The sequence below is a fragment of the Bipolaris sorokiniana genome (genome assembly GCF_000338995.1).
Source record: "Bipolaris sorokiniana ND90Pr unplaced genomic scaffold COCSAscaffold_12, whole genome shotgun sequence".
Lineage (NCBI taxonomy): Eukaryota > Fungi > Ascomycota > Dothideomycetes > Pleosporales > Pleosporaceae > Bipolaris > Bipolaris sorokiniana.
The window spans coordinates 92,529-104,761 of NW_006911906.1; the positions used below are offsets into that span (position 1 = coordinate 92,529).

At 52.7% G+C, this 12,233-nt stretch overlaps 5 protein-coding genes across 5 annotated transcripts; 4 read left to right on the forward strand and 1 right to left on the reverse strand.

Moving 5' to 3' along the window:
- The first annotated feature begins 151 nt into the window (after positions 1–151).
- Positions 152–1,220, forward strand: COCSADRAFT_39039 (uncharacterized protein). Its single transcript, XM_007704367.1, has one exon. The coding sequence runs from the start codon at positions 221–223 to the stop codon at positions 950–952; it is 732 nt and encodes a 243-aa protein (XP_007702557.1). The 5' UTR covers positions 152–220; the 3' UTR covers positions 953–1,220.
- A 774-nt stretch (positions 1,221–1,994) lies between these two features.
- Positions 1,995–3,394, forward strand: COCSADRAFT_229923 (uncharacterized protein). Its single transcript, XM_007704497.1, has one exon. The coding sequence runs from the start codon at positions 2,223–2,225 to the stop codon at positions 3,261–3,263; it is 1,041 nt and encodes a 346-aa protein (XP_007702687.1). The 5' UTR covers positions 1,995–2,222; the 3' UTR covers positions 3,264–3,394.
- Positions 3,395–4,172: 778 nt separating this feature from the next.
- On the forward strand, positions 4,173–5,770 carry COCSADRAFT_39041 (uncharacterized protein). The gene is made up of 4 exons (XM_007704368.1): positions 4,173–4,470; positions 4,584–4,696; positions 4,762–5,320; positions 5,374–5,770. Exons 1-4 carry the CDS (start codon positions 4,301–4,303, stop codon positions 5,444–5,446), a joined length of 915 nt encoding a protein of 304 aa, XP_007702558.1. The 5' UTR covers positions 4,173–4,300; the 3' UTR covers positions 5,447–5,770.
- A 226-nt stretch (positions 5,771–5,996) lies between these two features.
- COCSADRAFT_192282 (uncharacterized protein) lies at positions 5,997–8,077 on the forward strand. The gene is made up of 7 exons (XM_007704498.1): positions 5,997–6,108; positions 6,238–6,341; positions 6,448–6,560; positions 6,625–6,681; positions 6,741–6,775; positions 6,835–7,140; positions 7,207–8,077. The coding sequence occupies exons 1-7, from the start codon at positions 6,073–6,075 to the stop codon at positions 7,993–7,995; spliced, it is 1,440 nt and encodes a 479-aa protein (XP_007702688.1). The 5' UTR covers positions 5,997–6,072; the 3' UTR covers positions 7,996–8,077.
- Positions 8,078–9,422: 1,345 nt separating this feature from the next.
- On the reverse strand, positions 9,423–11,924 carry COCSADRAFT_229975 (uncharacterized protein). Its single transcript, XM_007704499.1, has 3 exons — positions 11,201–11,924; positions 10,446–10,866; positions 9,423–10,391 (listed from the first exon to the last, which is right to left on the reverse strand). Exons 1-3 carry the CDS (start codon positions 11,756–11,758, stop codon positions 9,508–9,510), a joined length of 1,863 nt encoding a protein of 620 aa, XP_007702689.1. The 5' UTR covers positions 11,759–11,924; the 3' UTR covers positions 9,423–9,507.
- Between the last annotated feature and the right edge of the window lie 309 nt (positions 11,925–12,233).

Here is a 12,233-nt window from a genome sequence, read left to right on the forward strand (position 1 = left end):
CACGGTACCCCACATCATCGTGCCAAACAACTTGGAAAAATCCGGGAAAGAAGTTTGCATATAGGCCATGGGGCCCTTTCATGATACCGCCGTGCACAGTGCAAAAGTCTCAACGCTACAACAAACTTCACAATCTCAATTCAACAATAATAGCACTTCGATATCATCATTGGAACAAATACCAGCACCCCCAGCCTACGAAACAGTCATAGATTCCAACATGCCAACATCGAGCGCATCAAGTCCGTATATCCATTTTGAAGGAGAAGAAGAAGACAGGGAAGTGGACAATGACACGCCTGAGGTTGTCATCAACGCCGCGACACAAATCCGCGGGCATGGAAACATCATATCCATTGCGCAAATGGACAGTGTACGGATAGCAAACCTCATCACAAGCTTGCTCAACTGTGGAGATAAAATACCAGTTGACGACGCCACACGACCTCTTACGCCTCCAAGCCCAGTGCCACTAGCAACAGCGCAGGCGCAGCGGACAACAAGAACGCAAGTCAGGGGGGTGCACAAGTACCCCAACATCAACATCACGGTCAATTGCGGTGCGACGGTACTAGGAGACCGGAACATTGTAGGGCCAGGACTGGGCGACATTGCAAGACAGATGCAGATGGCGCAGCGAAACCAGGCGGCGGCGCTACAGGCTCATCAACAACTGCAACAAAGACAAGCAGCAGCGGCAGCGGGAGCGGCAACGGCGGCAGCAGCTGTTGCTGCTGAGGAGCAAAAGATGGCATCACCACCAATGCAGCGAGGCAGTAGTGTGTATCAGACTACTACCTCGCCGTTGCAATACTGTAGGCAAGTGCCCTTGTCGAATGGCGTTGCAACGCCGCCGATGAGTCGAAGCTCAAGCCTGCATAGCGATGGCGAGAGCCGGAAAAGGAAGGGACCAGATTTTTGCGAGGCAGCTGAGGCGAAGAGGCGGTGTTGATTTTCTTTCGAGAAGAAGACTGAAAGGCATATTTTCTTTCCGAGACATTTTTTTCTCTCGACAGCGTTGTTTTTTTCTTCTCCTCTCCTCTTATCTACTGGCATGGAAAAAACGAAACTAAGTGGGAGCGGCGTTGTACATATGTGGGCTCCAGGTGGGGATGGATTGGGTGTACATAGTGAAAGGCAGTGGCCATGTCATACAATGATAACGAATTTGTTTGTTTTATGTGGTTGTTTGTTGGGCGCAAGAAAAGTAGGCGTATGTGTCCTCGGACAATTGCACGTGACAGAGGGCTCATGTGTAGTGGTGGTAATCGCACGGCCAGCACATCGGAGCAGGGGTGTGGCCGAGTGGGACGAGTAGAGAAGGAGAGTAGTATCACGCTTCGTGTCCTTTTCAACAAGTCGCTGTTGCAACTCAGTAGTCTCAAGAACAGGACAGGACAGGGCAGGACAGGAAACAAGCAACACGATGGCATTAGTAATTGCCAACCGCTGGCTTCCGCGCACAAGGCGGCGAAATGGAAAGGTGCATTCAGTCTGCATGCACCTCGTCGCATTGTGCTCGGCATTGCCGTGAAGGACATGGCCTGCCTCTGCGGTCTGCGGTCTGCGGTCTGCGGCAGCGGGTTGGCGGACCCCTGCTTAGCCGCGTCCCCAGTCCCCAATCGAGGGAGCACTCGCAAGCTCGACGACGACTACCACATGAAAGCACCTTCGCTCTGCAACCTCGTTTCCTCCTTCGTCCCCGTCTCTCCCATATCCATTCTTAGCCAAGACGCCTTGCTGCCGCCGCCATTGTCCCTCCCTTGGCCTGTTTGCAGCGTAGACAGTCCACAAGCGGCGAGTGCGCGACTCGGTGGCTGCACTCCACGCTTCCGAAGTGGTCCAACACCTTTACCTGGCCTCTTCCCTCCACCATCTCAACAGCTGAGTGTCGCTTGCCTGTGCAACGTGTCAGGCACCTAGGTTACCACGCCCGGCCTAAGACAAAGGCAATCACCACCGGTAAGCCCCTTTTCATCTTTCACTCCTGCTTGCTCAACCTTCCTGACCCATCACTGCCATTCCGCCCCCCTTCCCTCTCTCCATTGCCGCTCAATCACACTGTCTTCACCCCCTGCCGCCTACTTCAACTATTGTATCGCAATTCGCGCATATGTCATCCGTCGTCTAACAAATTGCTAGCAATCCACCTCACGGAAAGCGGCCACGTATTCATTAGCGGCGACTCCTTTCGAAGCATTGTACACCACACTTTGCCCATCATGGAGACATGGATGAGCTGGGCCATGTTCCTGGTCATTGGCGCTGCCGCATACTGGTACTATGTACACCAAAACAACGATGGCATTGCGCGAGGACGGTCGACAACGGGCAAGCCCACCACCAACTCGTTAAAGGAGGCGGTCAACTGGGACTCTGAGACCAAGCCCAAGCAGAAGCAGGCCAAGGCCAAGGCTCCCCGCAAGTCGGTCAAGACGCCTGCTCAGGACACCAGCAGCAAGGCGGCCACTCCCAAGGCCGCTCCTGTGGCACAGGAGGAGGTCGCTCCACCTGCTGCCCCCATCACCAAGGCACCCAGTGGCAAGGACGTGTCTGATATGCTAGGCGAGCGCTCCATCTCTCCCTCTGTAATGAGCATCAAGCCTTCCGAAAAGCCCGCCAAGTCCGTCAAGGCTCAGACACAAAAGGCCGAGGTTGCGCAGGAGACCAAGAAGCAGCGCCAGAACAGGAAGAAGGCTGAGGAGGCCAAGGCTGCGCGCGAGGAGGAAGAGAAGCAGCGCAAGGCTCTTGAGGAGAATCAGCGCCGTACTGCCCGTGAGGCTCGCGGTGAGCCCGCCAAAAATGGTCAACAGAGCAAGCCTCCTGCGTCGAACCCCTGGACTGAGGTTCCATCTCGTGGTGCGGTTCAGCCTCCCAAGTCAGCCCCTACTGGTCAGCTTCTCGACACTTTCGAGGCTCCTGCTCCCGCTGCCGCTGCTCCTGCCCCTACAAACGGCAAGAACACTACCTCTGCCCCTTACAACAGCTTGCCTTCTGAGGAAGAGCAGCTCAGACTTGCCATGGAAGACTCTGCCTGGACCACTGTTCCCAAGGGAGGCAAGACTAAGCGCAAGACCGTCAACGAGGAACTTGCCGAGGAGCGTGATGACATCAACACTATCAAGCCATCCCAGCCGGCAAAGCCAGTCCGACCAACGGAGACTCTTAGGGAGAGCAAGAACCCTAGCTCTCGTTACCAGATTCTCGCTGAGGAATTTAACCCCAAGACTGGCGATGAGATTGACGATTGGGCGGTCATGTGAGGTTGTTGACCACGACTAAACCAGCAATTGGTCCTAGAGACTTGTGGCCCATGCGTGCAGCCATGCAATACCAACGTCTCATCATTCTTTCCAAATTTCTGTCATGGCCATGACCGTTAGTAATAGGGGTCTTCCAGGCGTTGGGACGGCAACCTGTCAGAGGATCTGGTAGAGGAGGGAGGCAAAATCCTGGTATGTTACGTGGAAACGTCTAGGCGACGAACACGATGGGGATATTGAGGGCTAATTTCCCTACATGGTATGCTAAATGTTTGGAAAAATTATCGGCGTACAGGGTTACATTTGGAATTGTGTGCAAAGCCTGCCCTCGTATTCTCTCGTTGTATTTTCACTGTTACACATGAACACCAAGTCGCGCTACCCGCTGAGATTTGGCGAAAACGCCTCTTTGAGGCTCACTACATAGAAAACACATGGCTTTGGTCGCTGAATGCTTCAAGTGCAGCAAATAGGAGCTGTGTCCAGTTGAGATCGCCCAATGATTACTGGGATCTATTCTCGGGTTCCGAGGAGCCGCAAGACGACCAGATGTGGTGAGCGTAGTAAGCGCACCCCAAGTAGTTAGAGGTTATAATTGTATCAAGGCCCACCGGGACTACCGTATCCGAGTCAGCCCAAAAGCTCGCTAATACGGTGTGCGCCGGTTGGGCAATGTGGCCTTTAACCAACGGTGCGTATGTAAGTACCTGCGTTGCAACGGTGCAGGTTGCGCGAGACAAGGATGAGCACATGAGCACGCGGACATGGTACGGATGGCGGATATATAATAATATCGGTGATTGTAACTAACCATCTCTAGACGAAAGGTTATAGGCCCCTCCAACCCTGCAATTTATTTAGCTTGCGACAGATCAGTATAGTGAGACCGCAGGGTAACGCGCAATAGGTTAGGTTGCTGACATAATCTGACGTTTCCGAGAATCAATCGCGTGAAGGACACCTGTTCGCAGGAGCAACCCTATCACCTATTACACCTCCGCCTCGCACCCTCCTTTCCTCTCTACAATCCTCCAGCCATGGCGCAGATACGCGGCACAGCTGGTTACCATTTGGGAAACCAAAGCCCCTTTGGCAACTCCGGGCGCAACGACGACATGAACAACGACCCGAGTCCCCTCGACCAACTGAGGGCCCAGACAAGCAAACTCGAGGACATGCTGGACACTGTCGCCGACCCTATCAAGCCGTAAGTAAGGGCTGGAGCATACGGGCATGGCATTTGTACTAGACACACTCTTGTGGTGCTGCTACACAAAACAGCCCGTCTGAGAAACATGGGCTGACTTGCATCTTGCATAGTTACTTGCCAGCAATTGGCCGCTTCCTGATTGTCGTAACTTTCCTAGAGGACGCGCTACGCATAGTAACTCAATGGCGTGATCAGCTCACATACCTCCATGACTACCGACACAGTATGTCTCGATACTACTACCCCTCACGACACGTTGAGACGCATGGCTAACTTGGCGCCACTCAGTCCCCAATGGTTTAACGCACATGTTCCTTATTGTCAACGTCATCGCCATGACCGTCTGCTCCATTGGTGTTATTGCCCGGAAATACTCCGAATACAGCGTGGGCGGGCTCATGGGCGTGGTCGTGTTGCAGGGTCTCGGATACGGTCTCGTTTTCGACCTCAACTTCTTCCTCCGCAACCTGTCGGTTGTTGGTGGTCTTCTCATGGTTCTCTCCGACTCATGGGTTCGCAAGAAGTTTGCTCCGGCTGGTCTTCCCCAGCTTGACGAGAAGGATAAGAAGATGTACTTCCAGCTCGCTGGACGTGTTCTTTTGATTTTCCTCTTTGTTGGCTTTGTTTTCCGCGGCGACTGGGGTCTCTGGCGAATCATTGCCAGCATTCTGGGATTCATTGCCTGCGTCATGGTTGTTGTTGGCTTCAAGGCCAAGTTCTCTGCCGTTATGCTGGTGCTGATTCTCAGCATCTTCAATCTCTACGTCAACAACTGGTGGACCCTGCACCCACACCACCCTCACAAGGACTTTGCCAAGTACGATTTTTTCCAAATCCTCTCGATTGTGTAAGTACTACCATGCTCCATCTGATTCAATGCACATTACTAACAGGCAGTAGCGGTGGTCTCCTTTTGCTGGTCAACATGGGCCCTGGACAGTTCTCCGTCGACGAGAAGAAGAAGGTTTACTAGGCTAGAAAAAACGACGCATCACGCATCACGACATGAGTTTTCGATTCGAACGCTGGACAGCGTACACTGGTTACATCCGATGACGAAGAATCATGGCGATTGGGTACTTAAATGCAGGCGGAGCAGCTAGGAGCAGCCAAGATGAACGATTGAGGAAAGGGACAAGTTCAGAGGTGCAACTTCCGACCCAGCAAAACCTTTGCGACACGGAAAATATGTAGACCAGGAGTAGTGCTCGGCGTTATACTTGCGATTGGGTTGATCGCGCCCTGTTAAGGGAATATCTGTTTAGAAATTTACAAATGCATACAAGTTTATGATGTTTTGATGAGCTTCTACTTAGAATCTTAACCTCGTGCTGCACCCCTGAAGCCAAAACATCAGCAGACCCACAGTGGAGTGGAGTGGTTCCGTGTCGGTGTGTCGGTGAACTCCGCTGTTTTCTTAGGCACTTGCCTTGCATAGCTTGGAAGGGGGGGGAAGGGCCCACTAGTTTATCTAATCACGTCTACGTATACCCGGGGGAAGTTACTAGTTATCTGCGGCGAACATTTGCTCAATTGCAAACTCAATCTTTCCTCTCTCTCTCTTTTTTTTCTCATTGGAAAAAAAATCTTACTTGAATAATGGCGCCCAACAAGATTATTATTGATACCGACCCCGTAAGTTGTTGTGACATGGGCAATGTGTGGGGAGAGAAGGGGGGGGGGGTTGTTCCCTGGTTTTAATGCGGGGTAAAAGTTATTGGACAAAAGTACATAACTAACAGAGAGACAAATTCGTGATATTAGGGCGTCGACGATGTTCTGGCAATGCTTCTTGCGTTTTCGGCAAAGGCCGAGGAACTCGATGTTCTGATGCTCAGCTTGACATTTGGAAATGTTCAGGTGCAAAAGTAAGTCTGTTCGTTAACTTTTCTTTTTTTTGAAAGCCTGAAGTATTTTGCCATCTTATAATCAAGAATTGGGGGGGGTATGGGTGCTGATTTTGAGATGGAACAGTTGCTTGAGAAACGTGGTTACTCTTTTTCAACAGATTGAGAAGGAGAGGGCGTGGCGCAAGGAACATGGCCGGCCAGAGGGGTTTGAGACGCTGAATGCGAGGAAACCTATTGGTGGGTTTGTTGAGTTAGTGAGATGGAAGGTGGGGGCTAGTAGTACTGACTTTTTGGAATATAGTTGCCGTTGGGGCTGAAGAGCCGTTGGCTGAGCATATGATGGTTGCGGATTTCTTTCGTAGGTTTTTGGAATATCCTTACAATGTGGAGGTATGGACAGCTAACTAAGTCATGTAGATGGTGTTGATGGACTTGGAGGGATCCATCATAGTGCAAGTTCCTCTAGTCTTCCGCGTTCATGGTGGTTTATTGAATATTAACGTACGCTTAGCACCCGCATCTCTCACCAGCTGAGGCATGGAAGACGCTTTTCAAACCTACGCCAAAGGACCTCTCACCAGACGAAGCGGCAGAACTTCAAAAAGTTAAGGATCAGCATTCTCTTTTTACGCCATCGCTTAAGCCTGCGCATGAGGTTATGCTGGACTTGCTCAGGGAGAATGAACCAGATACGGTTACCATAGTGGCCATGGGACCATTGACAAACCTTGCTGTTGCTGCAGCAGAGGACCCAGAGACGTTTCTCAGGGTCAAGGAGGTTGTCGTTATGGGCGGCGCTATTGATGCACCTGGAAATGTAAGAGTCCATCTTCTTTTGCCATATCCCCCACCCCCCTCGTAACGGCTCTGAAGCCCTGAGTAGCGACCGCCGCCTCCTCTGCACCTTATCTATTCTCCTGCCACATTATCAATTCCAGTCCCTCCCTTCAACCTGATCAAGCAACCAAACACCCCCTTGCGCCTCTCACTAAATCTGCGAAACCAGATGACACCCGGCGCGGAATTTAACACCTACGCCGACTCAGTAGCCAGCGCGCGCGTCTTCGCCCTCACATCTCAAAACCCACACTTGACAATGCCGCCCACGCTTTCCAGCACGCAAAAACAAGCCAGACTTGCCCCTTACCCAGCTAAACTAAGCAAACGACTAACAATCAAGCTCTTTCCCCTCGACATAACAGAACAGCATCTCCTCCCCAAATCCATGTACGAAGACTACATCTCGCGCGAGGGCGCAAAGGGCAGCCCCCTGTGCGAATGGACGCACCTCTTCCTCTCCCCCACCTTCACCAAAAACGCCTCTCTAAACCCCCAGCACCAAGACGAGGCGAAAAAAAGCCTCCAGCTGCACGATCCCCTGACAATCTGGTACGCGCTCTCCGCGTCCAACACCAGTTGGAAATTCAAAGAGGAAGATGTGCGTGTTGAGACGAGCGGACAGTGGACCCGCGGTTGCACGGTTGTGGATCGCAGGGGCCGCACGATTACAGAGGGCACGACGGATCTGAGTGAGGAGGTTGCGGGGGATGCGGGGGGGTGGAGGGACTCGCGGAGGGGGAATCGCGTTGCTTGGTGTACGAAGAGTCCTGGAGAGAGCAAGTTTGCGCGGGTGATTTTGCACCGGGTCTGGGGGGATGGGGAGCAATGGTGAGATAGATTATGGGACTTGAAAAAAAAAGTGAGTAGTTAGTCGTCGTCTTAAATAGATACATGGTTCTGTCACGCTCTTGGACATATTTTTTTTTCCTATCTTCGCAGTGGATTGAGAAGCAGCGGATTTAGGAAGTGATTATTATGCCCTCTTTCGGTCCCTTTCCTATTTAGCATACATATGTACATGTACCTAACCCATCCTTCCCCCCCCCTTTGTTTTCCCCTCTTTCCAACTATAAGAACGAGAGTAACTACTCCACCTCCCTCTGTCTCCCCCCTTCCAGCTCAATCAACTCATACTCATGTAACACAAACTGCCCAACCCCGCCCATCAGTACCACCGTCCCACCAGTACCACTAGGAGAATATCCACCTCACCGGTATCCTCTCCCCTCTTGCATCTCGTACCTCCCGAAAAACAAGACACATACCGTTCATTGTACAATCACTCTGTACCACACGTGTATATTCTTGTCCCCTCTCTTTCTTTGTTCAGCGTTGCACGACATGAATCTGTCATACACTCATGTTCCTTTGGGAGTGTGAGGGGATTTAATTTGATCGGTGGGAGGTTTGGTAAGCTTAGAATGGGTCAAGGGGGGAAGGGGGAGAGAGAGGGAGGCATATGTGGTGTATTCATGGATATAGTTTTAGGTTCGTTGTACATGTCTGGCCAGTCGGAAGCGATGCCGATGTTACCTTTTATTCTTCTTGTTTTCTTTCTTGCATTGGGTGCCTTGTCGATTAAGAGAGGATGTGCAAGTAGGTCTAGATCGTGGTGATTTCTTTTGGATTTTTCATTGCTTCTAATGGCTCACCGTCTACACGAGACAATGGGTTACATGTTATTCTATGCCGTAATCGAGCGAGTACAAAAGTCAGCTCGGCTCAGCTCAACTCTAATTAGCTCAGCTCTCCATGGCCTGAGTACCGAAACTCTATAGAAAGCCGCATCAACAAATCACGCCATGTTCTGACATCTCCGAAAAACAAACTTGGTAAATTGGTAATACGATGTACGTTTTTGAATCTCCACGTCGAATAACTTCAATTACGACACCCTTCATTCATGTCGTAAGTGGTGTTGTAAAAAACACTCCTTCATCAAGCAAACAGGGAAAAAACGGATTAGGGGCAATTATCCCCCCACATTTGGGGAGATGCCGATGAAAAGAGGAATAGAAACAGGACACGATCGAGCTGAACCGGGTATATCTTGTGATGCCTGCCCCAAAATGCTGTAGAATCCACCAGCTCCGTGCGCAAGGTCGATGCAAAGAAAAAAAAAGTGAATGTACGTAAAAGAGGGCGGACTGTATTGAAAGTTGAAAGTATAATCATAAACGATAGCAAGTTATGCTGAGTAGCATGGGGGGAGGAAAGCAACGCCCGCTTCCGAAATGCAAGAATGAAAAACCAAATTCTCCAGTTGGTGGTACAAAAGTACGGGCCGAGGGCTTCTGTATTTTTGGAATATGCCTTATAACTTTCAGACTACACCAGATGGTCGTCATTGTGGAAAGCCTCCCGGCTGATGGCCCGAGGGCATTCGTGAGGCAGTCCATGAGAACATGGCCATGTCGCAAATGCGTGCAAGAACCTGCTGACTTGCTGCACGGCTCTCATGACTGATAAAAGACATGGCTACGAGAAGCTTATTCAAGTCGCTTTCCGGAGCTTGGTTCACAGGGGCTGGTAAGGCGTTGGGGAAACCACCAATTCGGCTGCCATAGTGACGCGCAATGGCAATCGAGTAGATTGCATCCCGCACTTCGTGCATGCGCAACACACTACGTATTACAGCAAGAGCGTTATCGGCAGCTCCGGGAGGCGCAGTGTCCGAGTCCGAGTATTGCACAAAGTCACCCAAGTGCATCCAGAAATCCACTTGCATCCTAGTTTCTTCGTCGAGATTGGCAGGGTAAGTGAGTTCGCGTAGAGGGTTGGGCGCAAGGTTCTGGTTGGTCAAAAGAGCCTCGAGAACGTCGAAGCGGGCTCGAGTTTCTCGTAATGAGAAGTCGTCCGTCTCCGAAGTTGCACCATTGGTTGCTGGTGGGTTGTGTTTACAAGTACCTAGCAGGTGCCAGAGCAGACGGGCTTCCTGACTAAAGACACCAGTCATGTCTGTGTCGGATGCTTTGTACTTGATGGTCTCGGTAAAGTAAGCGGCCTCTTCGTGCAGCGAGCGGTCGCTGAAGACTCTGTTGAGCGCATTGTTTTCTGTAGAGAACCATGTGGTCTCGAGAACAAGGTCCAGTCCCTGGCAGTAATCATTGATGAAGATGCGACTGAACTCGTCGTCAATCTCACGCGGCACAGGCGAGGTGCGAGGGGGGACTTCTGGAGGACTGTGGTTACATATGCCGAAGATGTCGGTAATGTGCAGGCGCTTGCCTGAGCAGCGTGTCAGTGCGAGTCCATGAGAGAAGAAAGAGGGAGTAGACCAACCTTTGAGCGGCTCTGGTGGAGGCGGGTAGGCGTTGGGGCCAGGAGGACCCCTCATGGCAGGATCCATAGCGTGACCGGCGTTGTAGTGCTGGGTCGACTGCAGGGCAGGGTCTGCCTGTGCAAGTGCAGGGTCTATGGCGTGGAAGCTGGCTGGCTGGTGTTCCCCGCTCGTCGCAGATGCAGCGCTTGCGTAGCCGGCCGAAGAGGCAGGCGCGTAGCCTTGGGGCACAGGGCTCTGACTGTACGCTGAAGCTGGCGGTGCAGGCGCGGGGGGTGCGTTTGGTGCTTGAGAGGCAGGCGCAGCGTTGGGGGCAGGTTGTATCTGAGCCGGGCCAGACTGCTGCTTGAATATCGGATCGTAGCCAAGACACTCGCGCTTACTCTTTTGGCAATTCCTACACATGGGATGCGCTTCGTCGCACTATCCGAGTCTTGATTAGCACATGTGCAGGTCAAATGTTGATGTTGGCAGGTGGGCGGTAGGGGAGGAACACGAAAAAAAAAATTGTCGCAATAGGCGCAAAACAAGTCCCGCACCACAAACTACGCACAAACTGCGACAATCAAGCAGTGTGCGGGCTACGTTTGCAATGGTTTGCTGCAGACCACGGCGCTTCTCGCTTTACGACGCGCGAGGGCCGGGTTAGAGCAGTTTGGGTTTCTCGCTCGGTTAAGCAAGCGACATGGCAATAGCTCCTCTTCTGACCTCGCGTCGCGTCGACTATCGCGTACCATTGACGTCTGTTTTCACTTACCTTGATTCTTCGTTTGCGACAGGTCAGACAACCAGTCTTTGTGCGGCGCTTGATCTCCTTCTTGTGGCGACCTCCCGAGAGCACTCGCTGGTCGCCTTGGGGCGGCAGCTGGTATCGCATGGCATTGAATTGAGGGCCCATGTTAGCCATCATGGGTTGTCCGGGCTGCACATGAGCTGGGTGCGGATAGTACTGCGGCATACCGTGTGGTGGTGGTGGGAGTGGCGAGCCCATGGGCTGCTGGGCTGGTTGAGGTTGCGCCTGCGGTTGCTGGCCGTCCTGCAGACGGATTGGCGGCAGGTTGAGGGGCGGCAACGACATGTTTGAGCTTTGGGGAGAACCGCGATAGGCCTCGGCGGCTTGCTGGCCCTGAGGCGGTGGGTAGGTGTAGGTGGGCTGCATCGAGGGCGACGGGTATGAGTGCGGTGAGGGATAGGCGACGGTCTGCTGTCGCGACTGCTGCTGCACATTGGGATCGGCCATGCTTTGGTGGGAAAAGTGCGATGACGCGGGCGAATATGGCGCTGAGTTGATCTGGGATGAAAAGTCGTGCGACATGGGCTAGCAGTGGACAAGGCCGCCTGGGCGCAACAACAGACAGACACGAGCACAACTCACGTCGGCGGTTGAGTTTGAGGGCACGCAGACGCTAGAAAGCTTGAGGCAAACGCAGATGGAAGAGGGACGGCAAGCCAGGCAAGGAACTGGGATTAGCTGAGTTGGCGAGGGCGTTTTGACCCGCTGGCAGGGGCCTGGCCGCTCGGTTCGAGGGCGGCGGGCTGGCGCACTGGTAGACTGCGCGCTGGGACGGCGGACAAGATTGAGGGACAGGACGACTGCGGCATAGATTAACGCGTTGGCGAGTGACTTTGCAGGCAGGCAGCAGAAGCCGGCTAGAGGCGACTAGGGGGGGGAGGGTGCAGCAGGCAGGGTGGGCCAGGGAATAGCATGCGTAGACTAGGCACAACACTCGGTCAAGAGGCGCTCGGCGGAGCGAGGGGCTGCGCGCCGACGGAGAGTGACGATGACAGCG